At 33.2% G+C, this 26,923-nt stretch overlaps 1 protein-coding gene across 1 annotated transcript in view; it reads right to left on the bottom strand.

Annotated features, from left to right (window-relative positions):
• LOC114329580 (alpha-amylase) overlaps positions 1–26,923 on the bottom strand; it is a 412,355-nt gene that overhangs the window by 352,910 nt on the left and 32,522 nt on the right. Inside the window, exons 3-5 of the mRNA XM_028278736.2 lie at positions 23,213–23,370; positions 22,951–23,155; positions 4,996–5,200 (exon numbers count right to left, since the gene is read on the bottom strand). Coding sequence (XP_028134537.2) covers positions 4,996–5,200; positions 22,951–23,155; positions 23,213–23,370 — 568 coding nt within the window. The remainder of the gene's footprint in view (positions 1–4,995; positions 5,201–22,950; positions 23,156–23,212; positions 23,371–26,923) is intronic.

Below are 26,923 nucleotides of genomic sequence, written 5' to 3'. Positions count from 1 at the left end.
ATACTCTACATGTCAGGCCCACATTTGTCAAAGCAAACGCTTATTGCCCTTCGGCAGATTGCAGAATCCATTAGGGGATATAAAAAAATAATACCTAGGCGATGAAACTGCACCCTATTTTTCTAAAGATATTAATGTATGTCAGGATTATAAGTACAACTGAAATTCTAAACATAGGATCTAAAGAAAAAAAATGAGCAGAATTAAAAAAGATATACTAAAAATGATCTAGCTTCCAGAGCAATAAATAAAACAAAACAGTAAAAATATAAAACAAGTAACGAAAATGGAAAATAATGAGAACATTCCTAGGGCCTGACATCACACCTCGCGGGGAAAGAAAATTAAAAAGGAATAAAGACAGCAATATAGTTAGGAAACGAAAATACAGTAAAAGTAGTTAAATTACAACGCTTGTAATCGTTGGACACATGAGCAAATGACTGTTAAACAATATGATCAAAAAATTACGAGATACATATATCCTAATCCAACGAGAGAGACAGAACAAAGAGCCAATAGAAGATAATATGCAGATGATACCGTGATTATAGTCAGCTCCGCTGAACAACTCCAACTACTACTAAAAATAAGTATTAAAAATAAATATATAAAAAAGACTCAATATTATGATATTAACAAAGAAAACAAATATACCGGGTGTCCCAATAAGAATGGCTCTCGGCCATATCTCAGGAACCGTTTATAGTACAGCTTTGGGAAAAAAAATTTTATAACAAAAGTTGCCTCGTGAAAAGCCTGGAAATTATTTTCATATTTGTAAGTCCACCGCTAGAGGGCGTAATTGAATATCAAAAATATAAAAATCAAAATTTTACAAAATTTACATAATGAAAGGGCACTGAAAATCCGATCAACGTATTCTTCGCAAAATTCTGCGAATATTTGATTTCAAAAGTGTAACTCTACCTTTGCAAATAAGAGGTGGGGGTGAGTGGGAACCTTGTTATGAAAAATGGCTGTAAGTCCGGTTCTGCTTAATCAATTTTTGCAAACTTGGTCTCGTTGAAAACAGATCTTTTTCGTTAATGTAAGAGTTATAATTACGAAACAGCCTAGTAAGTAATATGCCAGCTAGGGGGCGCTATTTTATGTTTTTCGGAAATCTAGTTTTCTTTGGAAAATATTAAATACAAGTATGCACTTTTAACCATGTGTTACAGAATTAGACCAAAATATCAACAGAATCTTGAAAACCGCATGTTGATACCTTTTTTCTATCTCGAGATATCTTAAGAAACGTATAAATTGTAAACAAACTGATAATGTCACCGGTAAACGAAGTTAAGGAAATCAAAGTCAAAACAGGTAGTGTGCTATGGAAACAAATTAGAGCGGGACACTTGGGGAGTGTCGACAGAAGTGAATATTTCTCATAGATTCAATTATATTCGGTTCGATTCAATTCGATTCCATTTAATTGGATTTAATTTTATTTATTATCATTATGCTTATAATTTAATATATTTAAAATATACCCAATTTAATACATAATATATATGGTTTGTCAAACGTAGGAAAGACTTTGAAAATCTTACAATCGCCGAAATTTTTAAACTTTTTGTTACGTTTGACAAACTGTACTAGTGATTTTACCCATTAATTTTAGAATTAGCAAACTTTCAAAGGAAGTTTTACTTCAAATTTGATAGTGAATTTAATTGTTATTATATAAAATGAATAGGATGTTTAAAAATACAATTTGAGGATAAGTAGGTTGAAAGGAATAATGTAATCAACAAATTTAAAAAAGTCACTTTTGTATAACTCTAAAAATAAATGAACTCTTCCATGCATTATTTACGATTAAAATTTACACGAAGTATTTACTATACTTCATCAGTAATTAAATTTTTAATTTAAAAAATATCGGTTAAATTATTAAGAAAAATAATAATTTAAAGCTTTTTGTATCGTTATATATTAATCCTAATTTTAACGAGTAAAATCACTAGTATATAATATTATGTATTAAATTAGGTATATATTATATATTTATATTAAATTATAGATATAACATATATATTAAATAAAATTAAATTTAATCGAATGTAATCTAATTGAATCAAACGAATATAATCGAATCTATAATAAGTATTCACTTCTGTCGGCATTCCGCAAGTGTCACCCTTTAATTTTTTTTCACAGCACACTACTTGTTTCCACTTTGATTTCCGTAACTTCGTTTACAGGAGACATCATCAGTTATGTTTAAAAATTAACACGTTTCTTAAGATATCTCGAGATAGACAAAAGGTATCGACATACGGTTTTCGATATTCTGTTGATAATTTGGTCTAATTTTGTAGTACAGGGTTAAAAGTGCACACTTGTATTTAATATTTTCCAAAGAAAACTAGATTTCTGAAAAACATAAAATAGCGCCCCCTAGCTGGCATATTACTTATTAGGCTGTTTCGTAATTATAACTCTTACATTAACGAAAAAGATCTGTTTTCAACGAGACCAAGTTTTCAAAAATCGATTAAGCAGAACCGGACTTACAGCCATTTTTCATAACAAGGTTCCCACTCACCCCCACCTCTTATTTGCAAAGGTAGAGTTACACTTGTGAAATCAAATATTCTCAGAATTTTGCGAAGAATACGATGATTGGATTTTCAGTGCCCTTTCATTTTGTAAATTTTGTAAAATTTTGATTTTAAAATTTTTGACATTCAATTACGCCCTCTAGCGGTGGACTTACAAATATGAAAATAATTTCCGGGCTTTTCTCGAGGTAACTTTTGTTACAAAAATTTTTTTCCCAAAGCTGTACTATAAACGGTTCCTGAGATATGGCCGAGAGCCATTCTTATTGGGACACCCGGTACAAACAAACATACATTTGGGGGATGTACCGATAGAAAGGGTTAAATATACAAGTAACTGGGAACCTGAGGTTTAGGAAATGCTGATCAAACAATAAAAATACGGGCCATGATAGAAGTAGTAAGGAATGCGATTGTAAAAATGAAACCGATTCTCGGCAATAAAGTCCTTGATTAGAATTGGGAGTAAGAGCTCTGAGATGTTACGTTGAAAATTGGACACCGAAGCAAAAACACATAAATAAGCTACAGTCATTTAAAATGTGTTGTTACAGAATGCTTAGAATAACATGGACAGTAGAAAACGAACAGGGAGATATTGTGAGAAATGGACGAAGAATACGAAATAGTAAACACAATAAAAATAATAAAGTAAGAATATCTGGAACCCATAATGAGGGAAAAAAGCCACAATTAAATTGAAAAAATAATTTTATTAACGTTTATTTTGAGAACGACACCCGATTTGGGCGAAATAGCTTAAATCGTTAAATGGCGTAGAAACGTTAATAAAATTATTTTTTCAATTTAATTGTGGCTTATTTCCCATCTAAATACTTAGTCATAAAAATACCACAAATAAATAGCTTCAGAACAACCGTAATGAGGGGACAACGATATGAAAGGCTGATATTAATAATACAGGGAAAGATAAGTGGAGGAAAGAGTGTGAGAAGAGGGATAGTGTCATGGTTGAACAATTTAAGGGACTGGTTTTAATGCAGTTCAAAGAACTTTTGAGAGCAGCTGTAGATAACATAGTACAGATAGTGATGATAATTTCCAACCTCCGATTGGGAAAGGTCACTTGAAGAATTACTTAAGAAGAAGGGGGAATAATGGTGGTAATACATTATTAAGTTATTATAATAATTCGTTTAAAAAATCACTATTTAGCCGATAGTTATGATCGTCTGATATGTGAATATAATATTAGTCCTGTCGCCAGTGGGGGTACAACGGCCTCCTTTATTCAAATGGACTTACCCAAGTTTTTTTATGTATTTTGACCCGTAGAACACGAATTTTTTGGGTAACAGTAGTTGATCCGGATGCCGATAAGATTGTTATAAACAAAGAACTTGAGGAATTACATAACAGCGATTTCTCGCAAAACAAAACATTTTTTTGTATTTTTTGGGTCATTCTAAGCAAAAAATGTTCTTTCAAATTTTTTCGTAGGATGCATAGTTTTCGAGATAAACGCGGTTGAACTTTAAAAAAATCGAAAAATTGCAATTTTTGAACCCGAATAACTTTTGATTAAAAAATAAAATAGCAATAATTCTGCCTACCGTATTTGAAAATTCAAGTCAAATTATATCGGTTTTGATTGTTTGCATCACTAAAAATTTATTTTTTTATTTTTAAACAAAGCTAGAAACACATAGTGTTTCCCGTGGACACTGCATGCGTTTTAATGCATGCTATGTAGAAATTGCCTCGCTTGCACTTGTACCTACTCTACCTACTCTCTCGATTTTAAATGGGAGATCATTAAAAACATCACTCCAACACTATGTGTTTATAGCTTTGTTTAACAATAAAAAATAAATTTTTAGCAATGCAAATAATTAAAACCGATCTAATTTGACTTGAACTTTCAAATGCGGTAAGCAGAATTGCTATTTTCTTTTTTAATCAAAAGTTATTCGGGTTCAATAATTGCAATTTTACGATTTTTTTAAAGTTCAACCGCGTTTATCTCGAAAACTATGCATCCTACTAAAAAACTTGTCAGAACATTTTTTGCTTAGATTGACCCAAAAAAATACAAAAAATGTTTTGTTTCGCGGGAAATAGCTGTTATGTAATTCCTCAAGTTCTTTGCTTATAACAATCTTATCGACATCCGGATCAACTGTTACCCAAAAAATTCGTGTTCTACGGGTCAAAATACAAAAAAAAACTTTTGGCTCAGACTCAGATGGGTAAGTCCATCTGAATAAAGGATGCCGTTATACCTCCTGGCGACAGGACTATAATGTCCATGATAAAAAATGTAGTGGATATGTAGCAGATAAAATAATATACGTAGAAATAAATAACTAAATTACACAAACAATATCCAAATTATGTTGAATGAATCTAAAAATAAAGAAAATTGTATATTTGTCTTTTCATATTTTATTTACAATCTTACCCAAATCAGGAACTTCTTGATAAATATATGGTCTTGTTCCTTCGGCAAATCCGTGTTGAGTACTTAAATTTTTGACGTTATCGTAGATATATTTAAGATCTGAAGGCCACATGTGTTTTGCTGCATCCACTCTTATTCCTGCTATGCCTAATTCCAATAGCCTGTCTAAATACTGCAGAAGTTTTTTTCGGACGCTATAAAGATTCTAAAAATCAACGACAAAATTAGATAGCAAGAAACTCTTTTTTGTTCTATTGTAATATATTATGCAGACAAGCACACTTAATATGTTATGGAACTGCTCCTTTAATGATTTCCAGAAAGCTCTAGGTAGGGATGGCGGTTGTTGACAAAAGACCGGTTTTCGATTATACGGTTTTTTTAGGTATCTACGGTTTAACCTACCGGTAATAACCGGTAAAAAAACCGGTTGTTCCAAAAACCGGTGATCCGTTTTTTTAGTCGCAGCCAATACCCAATAGGTTACATTTTCATTGCGCTTCAGTCTGCGATACTCCATTCGAATGGATATCAGTTTATATCAGTATAGCAATCAGTCATCAGTGTTGTGAAATCGGTTTTAATTAGCTTAAAATTTCTCATTTTCGCGCGGTGGACAAAAAATTTTTACATTTTTTCTCTGAATTCAGTATTTTTTCCACTTACCCGGTTTTTCACCGGTTATTACTTAAAAAAAAACCGGTTATAACCGTGACAAAAAAAACAACCGGAAAAACCGATTAATGCAGAAGAAAAAAACCGGCTTTAGGTTATAATCGGTAGGTTTTTCGTATCTCTAGCTCTAGGCGGTAGTGATCTCACCCACTGTGATGATATTGTGATTACAGTTGAGTCCCTGAATCTTTAGGCTTTGGCCACACGGGCGATTTTTTACGGCGCGATAATTTACGGCGCCCATTGGTTTGACTTCCTCCTCCACCAATTTTAGATGAAATGATTTCATGAAATGATTTCATCTAAAATTGGTGGTGGAGGTAGTCAAACCAATGGGCGCCGTAAATTATCGCGCCCTAAAAAATCGCCCGTGTGGCCAAAGCCTTACCCGTGCGTCATCATTTAAAGCATACGAAATAAGTCGATGATAAGTCGGAAATTGAAATTTACTAAACGCAACAGCAAGTCACTTGCTGTTGCGTTTAGTAAATTTCAATTTCCGATTTATCATCGACTTATTTCGTATTATGCTTTAACAGATGACGCACGGGTAAAGATTCAGGGACAGATATTATTTTACAGACATTTTATTTCTATTTTATTAATAATTTTACACCTATTTTGTTGAGTCTTTGTTTTACAGTGATTTTAATTTATTCACATTACACCAAAATATAATTAATTTATATAATATTTATTTATTACTAAATATAGTAGAACCCCGATTATCCGGGTGCGGATTATCCGTGCTATGATTTTCTATTACTCAAGTTGCATTTTTGAGGTTTTATCAAAATAGCGTCATCGTACATCACTTGACGCAAACTCTATAAGAGAAACTCATAATGAAAGATTTATGTATATATGTATACGTACATATTATGTATTATACATAAGAAATACATGTTCGGATTATCCGTGCTTTTCAATTATCCGTGCAACCTCCGGTCTCGGGGAGCACGGATAATCGGGGTTCTACTGTATAAGTATACGAATTTTTATTTCAGGACTTATAACTCAGACTAGTTAAAATGTTATTCGTTCTGTATTTATACACTGAGCGTCAGAGAAAACGGACACCCCACAAAAGGGTCATTTTTGATGTCTCGAATTTCCTAAATCTGTCGTCCGATTAAAGTGATCTTTTAGTATGTTATATCCTTATTCTTTAACAATGTCGCTGTAATAATAGTGTTGCTATACAAGTAAATTGTCATTGTATACCGGATGTACCAATTAAACTTTGTTTTTTTTCTAAAAGTTCGGAACATCCTGTGGAATATTCTAGCATTTATAAAATACTTAAATTAACACCCAATTATAGCCCCAGGTTTTCTTAACATTCTGCTTTTTGATTCATTCGCTTATGTTGGATAATAAAAAGTTAGGTACTTTAACAACTAGCTATGTTCTTATATGACCAGGTAATATGACCAGTATGCACGCCAATGGTGAATATAAAATCCTTAATTGTACGTCAAAAAATGCTCAATAACTACCTCTTAAATCCAACCAAATATTATTTACATAGCTTAACCGGTTTTAGAGCAATAAATAAATCGTCAGTTTGTCAGAAAAAATTCATCTCGGAAACGAAGCATTTGCGTACATGTGTTTATAAAGCATTATTTATTATTTATAATCCCTGTTATTTATAGCGTTCTTCGACTTCCGGTTCCCAGCTTAGTCGGTCGTTCCATTCGCCAGGGTGGAGATTCCTTTCCGACATTGCCTTCTGAATACCGCCTAGCCAGGATTGTTTCGGCCCTCTTCTCTTCCTCCTTTCCCTTGGCGTTCATTTTAGAATTTGTTTTGACAGTCTTTCGTCGTCCATTCTTTCTACATGACCATACTAGATCAGCTGTCTCCTTTTAATTTCGCCTATGATGGTTGACTTGACTTCCATTATATTTCTGATTTGGTTATTTTGTGTCCTTTCAAGCCTTGATTTTCTAGCCGATCTTTGCCAGAAGTCAATTTCCAATGCAAGTAGGCGTCGTTCCAGGGATTTAGTAAGTTGCCATGTTTCGCATCCATTGAGCACTATTTTTTTAAAGATGGAGTTAAATATAAAATGTTTACTTTGATTGGATAGTTCTTTTGACCATAGCATCGGGTTTAGGCATCCAATCACCCTTTTTTCTTTCACGATCCTTTGCTCTATCTCTTTTTCGGTGCGCCCACTCTTGTTGATGGTTGTTCCCAAATATACGTAGGTATTCCTCACAGTCATTGATTGTTTCTTGTTCGTTAACTATTAGATCTTCTACTTCAGTCCCGATGCATAAGTATTGCGTCTTGTTTCTATTTACAGAAAGGCCCCACTCTTCATATGTTTGAAATAACCGTTTGGTCATGAATTCCAAATCTTCCTTATCCTCTGCTACTAGGACTTGGTCATCCGCGAAATGTAAAGTATATAACTTTGTATCATCGTCAAGTTGAATTCCCATCCCTGAACAAGATCGACTCCAGTGTTTTAGTGCTTCATTTAAATAGATATTAAATAGTATTAGAGAGAGGCAGCATCCTTGTCGTAATCCTTTGTTACTGGAAATTCTTCTGATAAGGTGTTGTTTAGTTTGATTTTTGATGTTGCTTTATTGTATAATTGTTTGACTGCGGCGACGATTGTGTTATTTAATGAACACCATTCAAGAGACTGCCACAGCTTTCTCACAGGAATCGTGTCATATGCTTTTATGAGATCCACAGATAAAAGATGTATAAAAGTTATAAAGTAAACGGTCATTATTTTTTCATGCAGAATTACCCGTTAAAGTTTGTCGCACTTATTTAGAAACACCCTGTACTGACGAACAACATTGCTAGTTGCTAAAGTAGCTAACTTTTTATTATCCAACATAAACGAATGAATAAAAAAACAGAATGTTAAGAAAACCTGAGGCTAAAGTTGGGTTTTAATTTCAGTATTTTGTGAATGCTAGAATATTCCACAGGGTGATGCGAACTTTGAGTAAAAAACACAGTTTGATTGGTACACCCGGTCTACCATGAGAATTTACCTGGCTAAACAATATTATTACAGCGATATTGTTAAAAAATAAGGTTATATGTAACATATTAAAAAAATCACTTAAATCGGACGACAGGTTTAGGAAATTCGAAGTATCAAAAATGATCCATTTTGTGGGGTGCCCATGTTCTCTGACCCGCAGTGTATATTTCATAAGCCGGTACTAGAAATTTCTTGATTTATTACTCTGAACAGTAGGTTATCGATGCAAGACTACGAGGCGTGATCTAAAGTATTCGAAGGGGCTATATTGCGTCATCTGCGTAACAGAGTATTATTACTTCGTTGATTCCGCTTCTGTATTGGCTCCGTGCGTCTCGCCTCTATTTACAGTCACGTGACAAGCTGTCAAATTTTTAAGGACGTTTTAACATTGAGTCTCATGAGATTATTTTGTTAAACTTGAATATTTAATTTTCCAGTGATAATAACCCATTATAAATTGTTAGAATTCATTAGTTATTCTTTTATAATGTCATTTATAATTCAACAAAAATATTTTTGTTGTTAATAAAGATTTATTGAGATAATCTGCGATAGTGAGGTTATACATGACATACCGTATCCGTACTTTTTGGAGTCAATTCAGATTTTTCAGAGCTAAAAAGTGTATGTAATTTGTATAAAACTTGTAAAAACGTAAATAATATTATTATAATATCATCTGTATATTGTCATATCCTTTGTATATATGGAAAAAGTTAACTTCACGTAATTTTTCTAACAGCATTAATCAATTTAATTCTTTAATCTATTTTTTTTTAGGAACGAGGAAAATAAAGGTATTTCACATCATTATTTCTCCATGTATTTTTACAGTGAACAACACAACAAATAGGATTCCCCCTTTCTTATTCCGCTGCCTATAAGTAGCGGAATTATAAGTTTTCCATCTATGCTGACTTCTTGACATTTTGTTGTTGTGGTAGATGTTTTTAATATGTAGCTTTTATATTTAGGAATACTTGTCTTTTATACAGAATACGAATTACATTTATGAGTCTTTCTTTGTCAAAAGATTTCTCGAAGTCAATCAAACAAAGAAGTGCCTGTCTCTTATACAGGGGTGGTAAAAACTGTGGCTCGCGAGCCACATGTGGCTCTTTGAAGGATTATTTGTGGCTCTCAATAAATGGACCTGATTTACTTTTAATTTTTGTTTTTCAAAATGTCTTAAATTATTGACAACAAATAAAAAGACTAAGTGTAACATCAGGACTTGGACAAGGAGACCCCTTATCACTGTTGCTATTCAATTTGGCCTTAGAATATGTAATAAGTAAAATATCATCTGAGCTGACAGGAGGATTTGCGAATCAAGGATCAACTATTGTTGTCATTTGCTGATGATATAGGTGCAGTCACTCAATCTACACAAGAGGCGTGAGAGAGTTGTTTTCACAACTCGAGGAGAAAACAGGTAGTCTGGGCCTTCAAATAAATGAAGAGACGACGAAATACATGCTAATAACCAAAAATCCAAGACCATGGAGTTAGACAGAGCATAAATATTAATGGCCACAATTTGGAATTGGTAAAAAGGAGTTTAAATATATGGCGGTAATCACACATGACAACTACATCTGAGGCCTATAGAATCAAAACCTGCTAGATCCATGTGTTGAAATTTTGTCAGGAGGCTAAAAGAACATTAAAAATGTAAATTTTCCAAAAATATGCGGTGTTTTTCAATCAAAGGACCATGAATAAATATCATTAAATGGCACAATAATTTGTAATTTTTCTGCACGCCCCTTACATTTTCAGAAATTTGTACTTAGTTTGCAGGTTTTGATTCTGATGGGTTCACTTAAAAAGAGGTTTCAGTAAGGATAGTTGCGTGGAATAGAACATTATACTCCCTAGCATCATTATTAAGATCTAAGCAGCTAAAAAGACAATCCAAAATAAGACCGTATAGCTAATAATTATTCCCTAAGATAAAATGGGCAATTCATGTGGTAAATCAGAGGAAGACAGAGTGTTAAAGACGGTGTTTTTTGAAAGACGATAGAAGATAAGTAGGCAGTCCCAGAAAGAGATGGAAGGATGATGGAGAATCGAAGTATCCTAAATTAGCCAAGGGTGCTTGTAGACTTATTTGAATATTTGAAACAACGATGTTAACCATTTTATTTCACTTTAAAATTCGTGAAATCCAAACAGTGAGAGAAAAATTTAATACCTTCTGTACACTTTTTAGATAATTGTTTAATTGCGGCTCTCGAAACATTTCAAATTTTGAAAAATGGCTCGGACTTATAAGGAGCTTGGCCACAATTATAATCTAGTGATTTCTCAGTAATCTGATTTATGACGAATATTGCATCTGTACACAATCTTCCAGTACGTACCTTTGTTTATTTGCTAAACTCATCCTCTGATTCATTAGTTCTTGTAAAATTTTCATTGTGAGTTTTAGGGTAGTATTTGACAAGTTTATACCTCTGTAGCTTTCTGGTTGTTTTTATCTCCTCTTTTAGATAGTAGAAATAGTTTGGTCGTTCTCCATTCTTCTGGTATTTTATTGTGTTTTTTAATTTTGTTAATTAACATTGTTAACTGTTCTGTCATTGCTGCTCCACAATATTTCAGTAATTCCTTTGGCATTCCGTCTTTACCTGCTACTTTTCTTTTCTTGGGCTTTTCGAGTGTTTTCCAGCTTCATCTGTATGTATATTGTCTTCATTTGAGGTCTCTGGTGTTTCCAGTTTTAGCGTCATTTGTTCTTCCTGTGCTTAGAGCTTTTTTAGATAGGTAATCAATATAAATAAATTCAATTTATGTATATATAAGTAAAAATGTAAATGGGAATAACTAACATTAACCTTTAACTACACGCGCTGGCGTATTTTGTACGCCAGATATAAGAATTCTACTGCAAATATATTTAAAAATTTAATTTTTGACCTTGTTTATCTCTCTAACCTATCACTGAAATGTGCTTTACAATTTGGTTTTAGTTTCGTTAGAATGAGCGTTCTGGGAAGATCGTAACTTACAGTTTATTATTTGTTATTTCCGGTGGTGGACAATATACGCCACAATTATATTAATATAAATAGTAATATAAGTACATATTTCAATTGTTTTTTAGTCATTATAGCACAAAATATACTTTTCTTTATAAACAATACTTTTTCTCTTGTAAAAAATCACATTTCAAAAAATTTTTTATTAGTAATTTTATTTACCATGGAATCCAGTTATTCCATGATTCCAGTTATAAATCCCAATTGGCTTACTGAGAAGGAACTCCAAGTATTTACTGATGCCGAATAAGGTTTATAACAAACAACTAAGTGTATTTTTTCAAGAAAACAATAAACAAATCCGTTGTTTTAAGTGTATTTTCTTGTGGCGTATAAAGTACGCCACGCGTGTAGTTATGTGATAAATTGATGCGCGGGTAGTTAAAGGTTAAGGAGTATAAATAAGTCCCCAAAAAATAAATAAGTCCCAAAATTCAGATATGTAGAAAAAGGTAGATAACTGCTGATCGTGACCAATACTACACAGAGAGATACGTAATAGAATTAAACAGGCAGCAGTAACAATTATGCATACGAGAACTCTGCTTAGCAACCAGTCTTAATTTAACGCTACAGAACAGATTTGTGAAATGCTGCATTTACCCAGTACTGTTGTATGCGGTAGAGACTTGAATAATAAAAGCTAACGTCGTGAATATCATTGAGGCCTTCAAAATAAAAGTGTTCAGGAGAATCTTTAAAATTCTCTGAACAGATCACATAACCAAAGCCGAAGTATTGTGTCGAATAAGAAGAAGAAATAACTGCTGCACACATGGGCGCCCATACCTATGGGCAGGGGGGCCATGGCCCCCCTGGCTTTTCGGTTCCTTTAATATATATGGTTATCCAAAGTATACAAAATATGACGTGCAACATCTTCATGTCTGGCCCCCCTTGAAAATTTTTATATGAGCGCCCGTGGCTGCAAATAGTGAAGCGAAGAGAAGCAATCTACCTGGATCATATATTTCAAATTCAAAGTAACAATTTTTAAAATTGATATAGAGGGGAAGATTGAAGGAGAAATACAAAGCTCGACGCTCATGCAGTTTTATAGGAGCAAAAGACATAATAAGACAGCTTCAGAAGAAGACCTGCTTAATCTGGAGGAATATAGAACCTGTGTTTGACTTGTCACTGATTTAGAAATTACTTGTGTATTAGAGTGGTTCGAAAAAAACTTTTTTTTTTATTTCAGATCGCTATAGTGCGCAAAAGTTGCCATTGGTATAGACTTGAAAAAAGCACTAATTATTATTTTTTTATTAATTTGTCTTCCGGTCGCGCAATGCCATCGAAGTTAGCAAAAATTGTGAAAAACCTTAATTTTTCATATATTTTTTTAACAGGCCAGATGGTTTTAATTGCGTTCCTATACCATGAATTAACTACTAAAAGTATGTAAAATCAATATAATGATGTTTTCTTGATCACAAAGCACTTTTTAAAAAATTACTTTTATTTATTAATACAAAATAAAACTTTTACAACAAAATATTAACTTTGATACAATGAAAAGTAAATGATGACTAAAACATGAATGCCTGTTTACTAACTAAAATGTCTTTTTATAAGTTTACATTATCTTAATGACCGTGGTCCAAGTCCTCTTGATAAAGGGTTCAGTAGCGTGGTTATGGTAATATCTCTCCTTCCTCCATAAGCGAATCCTTAGTTTGTGAGGATTCAAGAAGTTCTTGTAGAGCTAGAGCTTGCTGGGCTGGAATTTTCGGGCTGAACAGCAATTTGTAGAGTCGTCGTCTTTTTCTTGCTATTATGTACATAATAATCGCTATGGCAAGGACTATTAAGAATGTAGAAAATGAACTAAGTCCTAGCGATACTAATGGTTGAAGGTTAAGTCTCTCGATTGGTTGTATTTGTCCGTGCGTTTTTGGGACTTCTAATTTTTCCAACAATATGGAATGTTGTGGCTTTAGTTTGATTGGTACTATACTGGGTATTTGAATCTCTTGGGTTGTTTTCGGTTGTATTTTCTGACCAAGTATGTATAATGTTTCATTGGTTATGACAATGCTGGAGCGGGAAATTCTTCGTTGATTTATTGTTAATGGTTGAACTATTCCCAATAGGGTGGCATCTTTTGTTTCTTGGATAAAGTTTTCGGAGACGTCGACTATCGTGCATGTTTCGACATTTGGTATCTGGCATTTGGATTTTACTTCGTTTTGGCATACAATATGGCTGGATTTCTGCATACAATCTTCGTACCAGGTATTGTTAGAGTAGTATCTCGCAGGTGGAATAATCATCTGATGTTCGTCATTAGGTATTGGATAAATTTTAAAAGTAGGGTAGTATGAAGGATATAGGATAGGTATTTTTAATATTATGAGCATATTATTTTGAGTAATACATACAAAGGCATGTGAAGATTCTAATAATTCGTAAGGATGTTCTTCGTCAATAAGTAATGCATCGTGAGAATAAAGAGGAATTAGCATATTTTGTAAAGTTTTTAATTCTTCAAGAGTAAATAATTCTACATTTGGTATATTTAGTTGAGAAAGAGTGATTGTTCTAATTAATTTTTGAATGTATCCGTTTATTGATTGGATTTCAAATATTTCATTGATAACGGCTAATTGTTGAGATAGGTGATCTAATGCATTCGAAAGAATTTTATTATTGTCGTTTATTTTTCTTAAAAGGTTATCTATTCTAGTATTAAAAGTATCTCCAAAAGATATTTGTTTATTATATTTTGAGATTAATTCGTCTTGTTTTGCTTCAATTGCGTTGATATGTAAATTTAATAATTCCATATCATTATTGTCTGGATTACCAGTGATAAATTTAATTGTTGTCCCTAAAATGTTAAGTAAACCTCTTTTTAATCTTGGTTTACGGGTTATCTTATTTAAATTGTCTTCTGTTTCCGTTAAAAGATGTTTGTATTGATTACTTAGTAAGTTAATGCCTGTGACTTTAGGCAATAAATTTGAAAAGGTTAACGAGCTATTTGTTAATATCTGTTCTATGTTTGATAGATTAATTTGAATAATGTGTTTGTGGTAATGGGATATTGTCTTAGAAGGTCCAATTAATTCTTCGTAATAACCATTATTTGGAATTTCTTGTATTAGGGTCGTTGCCTGAAGATGTCGAAGCATTGACCTGCAAAGGGAATTTTTTATAAGTTTTTCGTAATCGTTTAGCGTTTTTAAGATGAGCGGTAGTTGTGTTATTCTTATCTGTTAGACCGATAACTTTAGTTTTAATTTGTTTCGTTGGCTTAATAATTTGATAAGGGGCTTTTAACTTTGCTTTATTTTTAGTTTTTCTTACGTAAATATTTTCGTTAATATCTGGGATTGTTTCTGCTGATTTATTTATTTTTGTTAGGTCGTCGTTTCGTTTTTTCTTTTGTCTTTCGTATAAATCGTTTATGAAGGGAAGTAATTCGTCTTTGTGTCTTTGATTATAAGTATCGTATATTGGAAGGTCGAAATCAAAATTAATTTCTTCTGCATAGGGGCCATAAAGTATAGAAAAAGGTGAATAATTTGTTGCTGAATGGATGGATTGATTGTAAATTAAAATGGCATGAGTGAAAGTATCATCGAGTGAGTAATTTGGGTTTTGCGCTTTAAGAGTGCGAAGTTTTTCTAATAGTGTGGAATGAAAACGTTCTATAGGTGAATTTGATGAGGAATTGTTGACTGTGGTAAAATGTACCTCGATTTTATGCATTTTCATGAATTCTTTTATGAGACTAGCGTTGAATTCTTTTCCGCTGTCAAAGATTACTTTTTTCGGATAATTATGGTGACTAAAGAAATGTCTGATTTTATTTAGGACTGAAGTTGATGATTTATCGGGTAATTTATAACATTGTGCATATTTTGAAAATGAGTCAATTATTGTAAGATAATATTTTTTGTCACATTGAAAAATGTCTAGATGTAGGATATCGAAAGGTTTTTGACCTAGTAGCGGTCCTAACTGGGGTAATTGATATGGGTGTCTTTCATATTTATTTTGCAGGCAAATTTCGCATTTATTGATGTAGTCTGCTATTGTTGTCTGCATTGACGGCCAGTAAAATTTATGTCTAAGGTGTTTATATGTCTCGGTTATACCGTTGTGATTTGATGTATGGTATATTTTTACGCATTCTATTTGTTTATTTTCGTCTTTTATGTCTTGTAGAATTGTATTGCAGAAGTTTGCTTTTACTGTACTATTAATATTGTCTCTAAAATAATTACAAATAAACGGTCTGTATTCGTGCGGGACTTTTATACCGAATTTTTGTTTTGGTCTTAATATTTTTCTAAGAGCGTCTAGGATGCAATCTTCCCAGTTGGCTGTCAGGTTAATTGTGTATCTGTGTTTATTGAATATTTTTGTATAATTAACGTCGTACTTGTCGCAATTTGGTAACATTATTATCTGATTTGTAGATAGATTTAAAGGTTCTTCTGAGGTTGGGATTCCGTTTATTGGATTTTCTCTCGAAGTATGTTGAGTTTGTGTATCGTCTGAGTTATCATGTTGTATTTCGTCAAATGTATTTAGAAAATCGTTGGGGCAAAATCTGTACGCTCAAGAGGTTCGGCGCAAACTGAGGCTCGAGTGAGTGCATTAATTTGCACACGCGAAAGGGCGTCTGCTACCTGATTTTTTTGGCTCGTTTATACTTAACCTCGAAGTTGTAATCTTCTAATTTTAGGCGCCATCTAGCTAATCTAGATGTCGGATCTTTGATCTTGTATATCCAAACTAAAGGATTGTGATCAGTTTCAATTAAAAATGTTTGTCCGTATAGGTATGGGCGAAAGTGTTTACATGAGTCGATTATAGCTAAAAGTTCTTTTTCTATGGTTGAATAGTTTTGTTCTGCTGTATTTAAAGTACGTGAGTAGTAAGCTATAGGGTGATTGTCTTGTGTTAATACAGATCCTATTGCAATGTTTGAGGCATCTGTAGTTAGCGTGAAACGTTTAGAAAAGTCGGGGTATTGAAGTACAGGGGCATTAAAAAGTAGCTCTTTGCATTTTTCGAAGGCTTCTACGTATATGGCGTTAGTGTGATCGATGATGGAATTTTTTCGTGTGCATCTCGTAAGGGGTGAAGTAATTTTTGCAAAGTTTGGAATGAATCTGCGGTAATATCCAATTAAGCCTAGAAATGACTTAATTTCTTTTAAAGTTTTGGGAATTGGGTAATGTTGAATTGCTTCGAGTTTTGCTGGATTTGGCATGATACCTTGGGGAGTCACGATGTGGCCTAAGAAAGCGACTTCTTTTGTTAGAAATTCTGATTTGTCGAGTTGGACTTTAAGATTATTTTCTTGAAAGGTTTGGAAGATAGTTTTAATATGTATTAGATGTTCTTGAAGGGATTTGGAAAATATTATGACGTCATCCATGTATACGAAACAATATTTGTATAGAAAAGGTCGTAAAATATTGTCCATTAATCTAGAAAAGATTGATGGGCTGTTTTTCAGACCAAATGGTAATCTAAGGAATTCAAAATGTCCATGGGGGACAGTAAAGGCAGTTTTTTCAATTGAAGAGGGGTGCATTTCAATTTGATGAAATCCTTGGGCAAGATCGAGTGTCGTGAAATAAGTAGCTTTACCTAGATTGTCGAGAATCTCGTCTATTCTCGGAAGTGGGTATTTATCTTCTATTGTGTTTTCGTTGAGTTTTCTATAATCTATAACCATTCTAAATTTTCGCTTTCCGGAAGCGTCTGCTTTTTTGGGGACTACCCACACTGGCGCAGAAAAGGGGGATTTACTGGGGCGAATAATTTTATTTTCTAATAATTTATTTATTTGTCTAGTTATCTCTTCTTGCATACTTTTAGGATGTCTAAAACTACGTGCATAAATAGGGTTTTCGTCTTTTGTTCGTATTTCGTGTTTTATAGCTGAAGTGAAACTTAAGTTTGTTTTTTCATCATAAAAAATATCTTTATATTTATGACAAAGATTTAGAATTTTTTGCTTTTCTTCTTCGTTTAAATGTTGGGTGCGAATTTTATTTGGGTCAAAGTTCGACGGTAGGTTAGAATGCAAATCGTAATCATTGATGGGTTCTACTTGTATAGGATCAATTTGAATCGGTTCATCTAACGAAACGTTATTTAAAAATCCGTTTGTTACCGAATGAATTGACTCAGGTATTACTAAATTATTTAATTTCGTTTCAGGTAGTAATATTTCTCCGTTTAAAATACTTACTGGGATCTTATTAAATAGAGTTTGGAATGGTATACTTATTCTAAATAAATTAAATGTTAAATTTTTTGATTTATAATTTAATATCGCTTGAAATTTTTCTAAATCGTGATTTCCTAATAATATGTCAAAATCATGGCTCCAATCTGCAATACGTGCATCGATGAAGTCATTAATTTTAATTTCCTTAAGTAAATTTGTTTTTATGTTTAACAAGTGTTTAGTTGTCTGTTTCATGGAAGTTAAAGTGAAATCTTTTTTATAAACATGTTGTGGATTAAAATATTTTGCGGCATTGGGCGTAATAATTGTATCCGATCCTCCAGTGTCGATTAATACCTTAAGTCGACTTTTTGGTAGGATGAAAAATGGAAGTTTTGGATAACTTCGTAGATTATTTAATACTACAGAGGAGGGGGGTGTTCGTCTAATGCGAGGTCGTGAAAATTTTGCTCGACGTATTCTGAAGGTTCATCAGACACTGAATTGTCTGTAAATTCTTCGTCTACATTATTATGTTGTGTATGCGGCTCGTTATAATAATCTGTTTCTACATTAAAATTTTGTGTTGAAATTGTCATAGGTCTCGTTTCCGTATTTATAGATTGCACACCACTCATAGGCGTAGGGGTATTAATTTGTTGGTGTCTTAGCATAGGGCTTCTATAAGGGGTTCTATTATTAGCGAAATTATTCCTATAATTATTAGAATTATGCGAAGTAAAAGCAGGTCTTGAATTATTCTGAGTGAAGACGGGTCTTGAATTGTTTTGATTAAAGACAGGTCTTACATTATGAAAATTTGGATTTTGTGGAATAAATTGATTTCTTTGGTTACTAAAATTAGAAATATTTTGTGCATAAGGTCTAAATTGATTATTACTAAAATTATTTGGGGCTCTAGCGTTAAAATTTGATTTGAACGCGGTTGGAAAAGAATTATTTGTTTTTGGTTTTTCCGTTTTTTGTTGGGATTTTAAGAAATTCATATAAGATACTTGATTTTTATGATTGTCTAAAGCTATACATTTTTGTAGGGCCTCGTCTAACGAATCTAACTGAAAGTGCGACAGGTGTTCGCAGTAAGGATTGTTAAGACCAGTACAAAAGGTTTTTAGTGCTAATTTTCTAAAGTAAGGGGTTTTAAAATTTAAATTTTCTGGAGTATTATGTAGCGATATATGCTGTAATAAATCGTTTAAATTATCTATGATTCTATGGTGATAGTCGTCATAACTTTCAGAAGCTTTTTGTACCGTTGTTGTTAATTGGGTAACAAGGATCTCTTCAGATCTCCTGTCGCCGTATTTCGTAAGTAAAGCTGGACGTACATCTGTCCAGTTAGTTTTATTGGAGTAATTTAGATAATCTCGTGGTTCACCTTTAATACGTGATAAAATGTGAGCGTTAATAATAAATTCTTGCGGTGCAGTAGTATTCTGTTGTTGCAAAAATATTAATAGATTATCTACGGATTTAATAAAAGTAGAAAGATTTTGTCCAGCAGTAAATTCTGGAAGCGTAGCACAGAGGCTAGAAATGTCGGCATTGGTAATGGGCATTGTTCTTTCAGATCTACTAATAGGACTTCTGTCGCGAAAATTATTTGAAGGTGGCTGAGAGAGAATTGCGTTAATTTCTTCGACCGTATCAAAATATGTGCTCATAAGTGATAAGGAAAATGTGAAAAAAAGGAAAGACTTACAGTATGATGATCGCAGTTGATAACATCTGTTGTTCTTCTCTAACAGGTGGATACTCTGCTAAACAATTGAGATTGACCAGGAATTGCGGGAGATTCTGTACAGACTATCCTGTTCGCAGCGCCAATGATGTTTTCTTGATCACAAAGCACTTTTTAAAAAATTACTTTTATTTATTAATACAAAATAAAACTTTTACAACAAAATATTAACTTTGATACAATGAAAAGTAAATGATGACTAAAACATGAATGCCTGTTTACTAACTAAAATGTCTTTTTATAAATTTACATTATCTTAATGACCGTGGTCCAAGTCCTCTTGATAAAGGGTTCAGTAGCGTGGTTATGGTAATATCTCTATATAAATGCACTTATTGTACATTTGTTTCATATCTTCCGGTCGCGCAACATAATACAAAATGAGTAAAATTAGTAGTTTTTGCAAAATTTCAAAGTTTGACTGGTAAAATTTAATCATACGACTTTTAGAGATGGTATAGTTTAATTAAATTACAATAATATATTTCTGAAGGCCAAGCATATAAGATAAATTTTGATATTCAGGTGGAATTCGCTTGCGCAGCTTCGTCAAAAACAGCAGACTACCGAGAGACGAGGCGAAAGTGACGAATGCCAGCGAAGCGCGCGCTGCCACAAATAAAGATACATGTGGGAATGCCTCTACAATGGAGTATTTGTCTTCTCCATTACAACGAACTGCCATTCCACCACCTTTTCCAACACTTAGATGAAAATACAACAGGCCCAATAGGATGTTCCGGACCAATTGGAAAGGCCCTACCTGATTGTGAAAGACTACCACTTATTGATTTTAATCTTATTAATTGTGAGATTCTAAAAGTTGACAAGCGTGTTCTTAGCAAGCACCAATAATTGTACTGGCTTGAGATATCAGAAGTCATCAAGTCAGGACATTGTTCAGAAGACGTATCAGTGGGTACGTGATCCTATCCTACGTCACATTCAAGATGGCTTACTACTGCAAACCGAGTTTTGCGTTTATACATCAGTGTGTCCAACCCTTCTGAAAACCTGAGAGAGATTGTCACATTCATTCTCAAATGTTATAATATGCCTATGTGGTTTGCCACAAAAATAAACCACAAATTCACAGATGGGCCTAGACATGATTACAAAATCATTGAATATTCAAGGTACTTATCAGAATGCTTACTTTGCCCATCCCGAAAATTTACTTTTGGCTATGGTAACTGATGACAGAAACCATATCCGAGAGCTGGGCTTTAGGCGTATCATGAAGGAAAGCAAGCAATATCTGAAAGTGGCTCTATAAGAATCTTTAAACCACCAAACTTAAACTAGAACATTGACTAATGAAGAGATAAAACAGTATGTGAGCAATGACTTCAAGCCTGTTATGAGTATAGATACTTTGCCATGCCATACACAGGCAGTTGAAAGATGCGTTAAACTAGTGACCGTAGCTTCAAGTAAAGTGTGTGGACACAGTTCCAGAGACGGCTATATTAGAACCACATTATTGCACCGCTCAGCGATGCCAACGATTAAAATCAACAACAAATGGTAGTCTTTCACAATCAGGTAGGGCCTTTCCAATCGGTCAGGGTATCCTATAGTGCCGGTTGCATTTCCATCTAAGTGTTGGAAAAGGTGGCGGAATGTCAGTTCGTTGTAATGGAGAAGACAAATACTCCATTGTAGAGGTCTTCCCCCATGTATCTCTATTTGTGGCTGCGCGAGCTTCGCTGGCATTCGTCACTTTCGCCTCGCCTCTCGGTAGTCTGCTGTTTTTGACGAAGCTGCGCGACCTAATTCCACTTGAATATCAACAAGTATCTTAGATGCTTGGATTTTAAATATATTAATGTAATTGAATTAAACTATAGCATCTCTAAAAGTCGTATGATTAAATTGTACTAAACAGTCAAACTTTGAAATTTTGCGAAAACTACTAATTTTACTCATTTTGTATTACGTTGAGCTACCGGAAGATATGAAACAAATAATGTATAATAACTGCATTTATATTGATTTTACATACTTTTAGTAGTTAATTCATGGTATAGGAACGCAATTAAAACCATCTGGCCTGTTAAAAAAATTAAAAAATTAAGGTTTTTCACAATTTTTGCTAACTTCGATGGCATTGCGCGACCGGAAGACAAATTAATAAAAAATAATAATTAGTGCTTTTTTCAAGTCTATACCAATGGCACCTTTTGCGCACTATAGCGATCTGAAATAAGAAAAAAAAATTTTTTCGAACCACCCTATTGTGTATTGTTTGTCAATATTTAAGAGCACGCTTTTAGTTTTAGGTTTCAGTATGTTTCAATTGTAACCAGTGTTTTATACAATAGTAAATAAATAAAAAAGTGTAATGGTAGTGGAGCCCAAGCGGGGATTTTTGCAGTTACTCGAGCGCGTCAGATTTTCATATGGGGAGAAACCTGGTGCCCTGCAGATGTACCTCTACCATATATTAGCTCTTAACACAGGGAAGTTCGTTAAGGGGGGCCCGAAAAAAAAATCTATCCTTAAAAATACTCGAAATTGTCAGATTAAGATAAGGTAAGTTAAAGACATGCAAAACAGTGTATATTTAAAAAATCTGACGATTTGAGCGGGGTGTAAGAAAATGGGCGAGTTCAAAATTTCACAAAAAAAAGCGAATAATTCGCGAAATGAACATTAGATCAAAAAACTAAAAAGTACGTGTTCAATATTTTTCAAAAATCTATCGAATGATACCAAACATGAACCCCTCACGGAGAGGGGGCGGGAGGTAAATTTAAAATTTTAAATACCAATTCCGAAATATTTCGCAAAATAAACATTAGATCGAAAAATTGCAAAATACACTTAATCAATATTTTTGAAAAATTTATCGAATGGTACCAAACACAACCCCCCACGGAGATAGGGTGGGGGTTACTTTAAAATATTAAATAGGAGCCCCAAATTTTTATTCTAGATTTGGATTCTTTAAGTAAAAATAAGCAACTTTTATTCGAAACATTTTTTCAAATTATGGATAGATGGCGCTATAATCGGAAAAATCGATTGTTGGAAATGGAAAATTAAATTAAAAATGGAAAGTCCCCACTAAAATGGAAAACTTTACTTAACTTTTTTTGGTTTTAGGGCATACTCTTCACAACACAATAGGTCCCCAAAGCGCTCGAGTGACTGCACATTTAGCATACTTGGCTCACCTATTATAATTCATTCAAACTGTGAGTTTAATTTCTCGTCAGCATATTTCTATAATTTGATTTTTCATTACCTGATTTAGATCTGGTAAACCAACCAACTGACAGTTTCTAACATTATATGCATCATTATAATTATTAACTGTACAAGGTTTGTTAAACTCATCACTAATATAAGTTACAGCAGGATAGAACATGATACCGGGATAAGCAGAATTGCCTCCTACTCCTTTTCCAGACTTTTGAGCCATACCATTCATTAAAACATCAACATAGACTCTGAAACAATGCCATACAAAATTATTATCTTTATTTGAACAGATTGTATAACCCTACCTAACTCCTACATTGTTACAACGCTGTATCATATCAGCAAGTTCTACTTCAGTTCCAGAACGAGATATGAATTGGTAACTGACGGGCTGATATCGTTCCCACCATGGTCTATTGACTCTGGGTGTCCGTATAATCTGGTTTTCCGTTGGAGGAGAAATCTAAAAATATGCAATTATAGTAAAAGTTATTGCAAAGAAGCTCTCTAAAGGCACGTATCCACTATGTTGGAACGCTCCGTGTTCCTAGTGGATACGGTGCTTCAATCGGTGGCGGTTTATATGTAGAGGAGCGCATGCCATATCGATTGGAGTAGTTGTAGGGAGCACGTAGTACCAACATAGTAGATACGTGCCTTTAGATACCCAATTTGGTTTTAGAAATGCTATGGGAACTAGGGAGGAACTTTTGCGCTACATATCGTATCTATTACAAAAGTGCCGTGATAAAAAATATCTACAGTTCATCCCAAACCCTCTCTTCAGTGCGTCATTAATTTTGACGTCATATAGGATTTTAAGAATGTCGAAAATCATTACATGACATTTTAGTTAAATCTGATAGTTGTCAGAATATTTATATTTATTAAACAATAAATACAAAATATTTATACAAATATTTGGCAGAATATTAATATTTAAAACATTTTAATGTAAAAATAAATATATATGAAATCAAATTTTACTATACAATTAGACCGGGAGATATTATACAGAAGTTCAGCCACGATTTTCTCAGTCCTGCCTTTTGCAATACTGGAAGGGTAGACGAAGTACTTACAATCTGTGGAAACATCCACAAATTTCCTGTGACATTTTCCTGTAAAAACTAGATTTTTCCAAAAAATAAAAATAGGGTTTTGCGATGAATTTCTGAGTCCTGCTATATCCGTAGAATGACAGGATACTATCGATTTTATGAAGGAAATTTTTTGGGCAGGAGGGTTGCAAACGGGCCAACGGAGTATAATATGTATACAAACATGTAAGGAAAATAATGAAATTTTAATGATTTTCTGGGTCCTGCCAACTAAATAAATTAAACATATTTATTTCAAAATGATCAAAAAAAATATTGGCATGACGTCTCCTAATGTTTAAGTATACTTGTCGCTTGGAAAATTCTGCGGAAAATGTTCACTCTGATTCCGTGATTTTCTGTCTCCTGCCTTTAAAAAGTTTTAATACTCAAATGCAATCAATACTTTTTCGGTACTCAGCAGGAAGGTTAAACGGTTCTAGTAAGATGGCAGGAGTCCTAGATTTGTAAGAAAATTCGTGAAAAATTCGACGATGTTCTGAGTCATGCCATTTTGCAAATGTTTCAAGAACCTTAATATAAGTCTATTTACAAAGAGGCAGGATGGTTTTATAGTTATTTCCTGTACAGGGTGGGCCATTAGTGTGACAAAGTCCAATTACTCGTTTGTCGTAAGAGATACGAAAAAAAGTTATTTAGGTAAAACGTGGGGCAAAGATAGGATCATAATTTAAAAATATTTTCTAATATACAGGGCTACCCGTATTGACAGGGCGACACAAACTTACGTTTTTTTTAATGGAACACCATGTATATAATTTTAAGATTGCTAAGATCATTTTAAGACAATTTAACACAATTCATCTAATCCAAAAACATTTCCTAAGGGAACTAGGGCTCTTTGAAGATAGCGCTTTGTAATTTTTTTTTATATCTCCAGAACGCTTCCATTTCGATACACAAAAACTGGTCCGCCTTTTTATCTTTCAGAGATAAATCGATTCCATCAATTGCGGATCTCTGGTACCGGTCATAGGAGTCCGTTTTGGGTAGGACAACGGTTATTTTATCTCATAACTTTTTTGTCTTTAACTTTTAAGCATTTTGACACTATATTATGTAATTGTGAGGTATTCTAGTATTAAAAGTACTCTTGCTTTAAGTCGGTAGGATGCACCGTTTTCTATAAAAATCAATTTTAAAATTTTTCGTATTTTGAATTTAAGAAAAATTTGAATTAAAAAATAAAAAAAACGGTGTATTTATCGACTTAAAGCAAGAGTAACTACAAGAGTAACCTCATAATTTAATACTCTACTGTCAAAAATGCTTAAAAATTAAAGCAAGTTATGAGATTTCGTTGATCTACCCAAGACGGACGCCTATGACCGATACTAGAAATTCAGAATTGATAAAATCGATTCATCTCTGGAAGAGAAATAAACGTACCAGTTTTCGTTTTTCTAAATAGTTTTTTTTTATTTTTTTTTTCAAATTCAAAAACCGCAAAATTTTTCAAATCGATTTTTCTAGAACCTGGCGTATCCTACCTACATAAAGCAAGAGTACCTTTTAGTACAAGAATACCCCATAGTTTAATAATCCAGTGTCAAAAATGCTTAAAAGTTCAACACAGAAAAGTTATGCGATAAAATATCCGTTTCCCTACCCTACTAAACCCGGTACTAAAAATTGGCAATTGATGGAATCAATTTATCTCTGAAAGATAAATAGGTGCACCAATTTTCGTTTTTCTAAATAAAAGTGTTCTGGAGCTATTTTAAAAAAACTAATTACAATACGCCATTTTTAATTATTTAGCTAAAGATGGGATAATTATTATCCCATCTTTCTTTGATTTTCCATATGCACATATGGCTCACGTAAAAATCTGCAGCAATTTTCCTTAGTGAACAACATTCTTCGAGTTTGGCATTTGCTCTTGCTTTTTGCATATCACTCAAATGCATTCTAACCATTTTGGAGGAGTATGATATCGTTTTATTTTATTTTATTTTATTTTTCAACACTAGCGAAATTTTGGCCAAGCATTGACTTTGAAATTTTTTGACTTTAACATTTATTGTAGAGTATTACAATATAAAAATTAGGTGTAAACTATTCAGTGATCGTAACTGTACATATTTGTTGTAAAACCAGACAATAATAAACGAGATAATTCAATAATTCAATAGTTGTGCTCTAACTGTCACTATTCCCCCCCTCCCCCTCATAACTCGGAAAATATCGACCTCACCAAAACAATTATAACAGACGAAATTATAGCAAATCGTATTTTCAACAATTTCAGTTTCTACACTTTTTATCGAAAAGTTGAAAATGGCGGAGATATTGAGCAAAAGCTGTTCTCGTTTAAAATCAAGATGGCGGGTAACGCAACAGTAGAATTCAGTCGAGATTTTAAATTTACACTACTATTGACCCATCCTAAAGATGAAAAAAATAAAATTTGGGGCAGCTCCTAATGCAAGGTCAAATGCTATCCCGACTGGGCTAAAGATAGAAAATTGTTAAAGAAGAAGAACTGATCACTACTGAGTATTACAACTCATCTACAGATAGAATACTATAAGGCCGTTGAAGTGTAGGAAGGAAACAAGTTTTTTGGTTAAAAATATTCGTGACTGGACTCAAATATCAAAGGCTGTACAATAATAATATAATTATTCCATGTTGCAGATCGAAAAGCGTTAGCAATTGTGATCTCCAAAGTCAGATAACTCTGATACGGCATTTTGGAAAGGATGAGGTAAAAGGTACATAAGGCTCCAAGGAAAAATAACAAGAATACTAGAGGAAGAGTAGGTAAAGGAGACAAAACATATAGAAAAATAACAGAAAGAACTAGAGAAGTATAAGACACAAAAATGGAAACGTGAAAATTGTTCAAGAAGGTTAACCAGTACAGGAAATACAGTGGGCGTCATAGAAAAC

This window comes from Diabrotica virgifera, chromosome 1 (assembly GCF_917563875.1).
Source record: "Diabrotica virgifera virgifera chromosome 1, PGI_DIABVI_V3a".
Classification (NCBI taxonomy): domain Eukaryota; kingdom Metazoa; phylum Arthropoda; class Insecta; order Coleoptera; family Chrysomelidae; genus Diabrotica; species Diabrotica virgifera.
The sequence above is the reverse complement of the archived record's forward strand: the minus strand, read 5'-3'. Positions and strand labels throughout refer to the sequence as shown.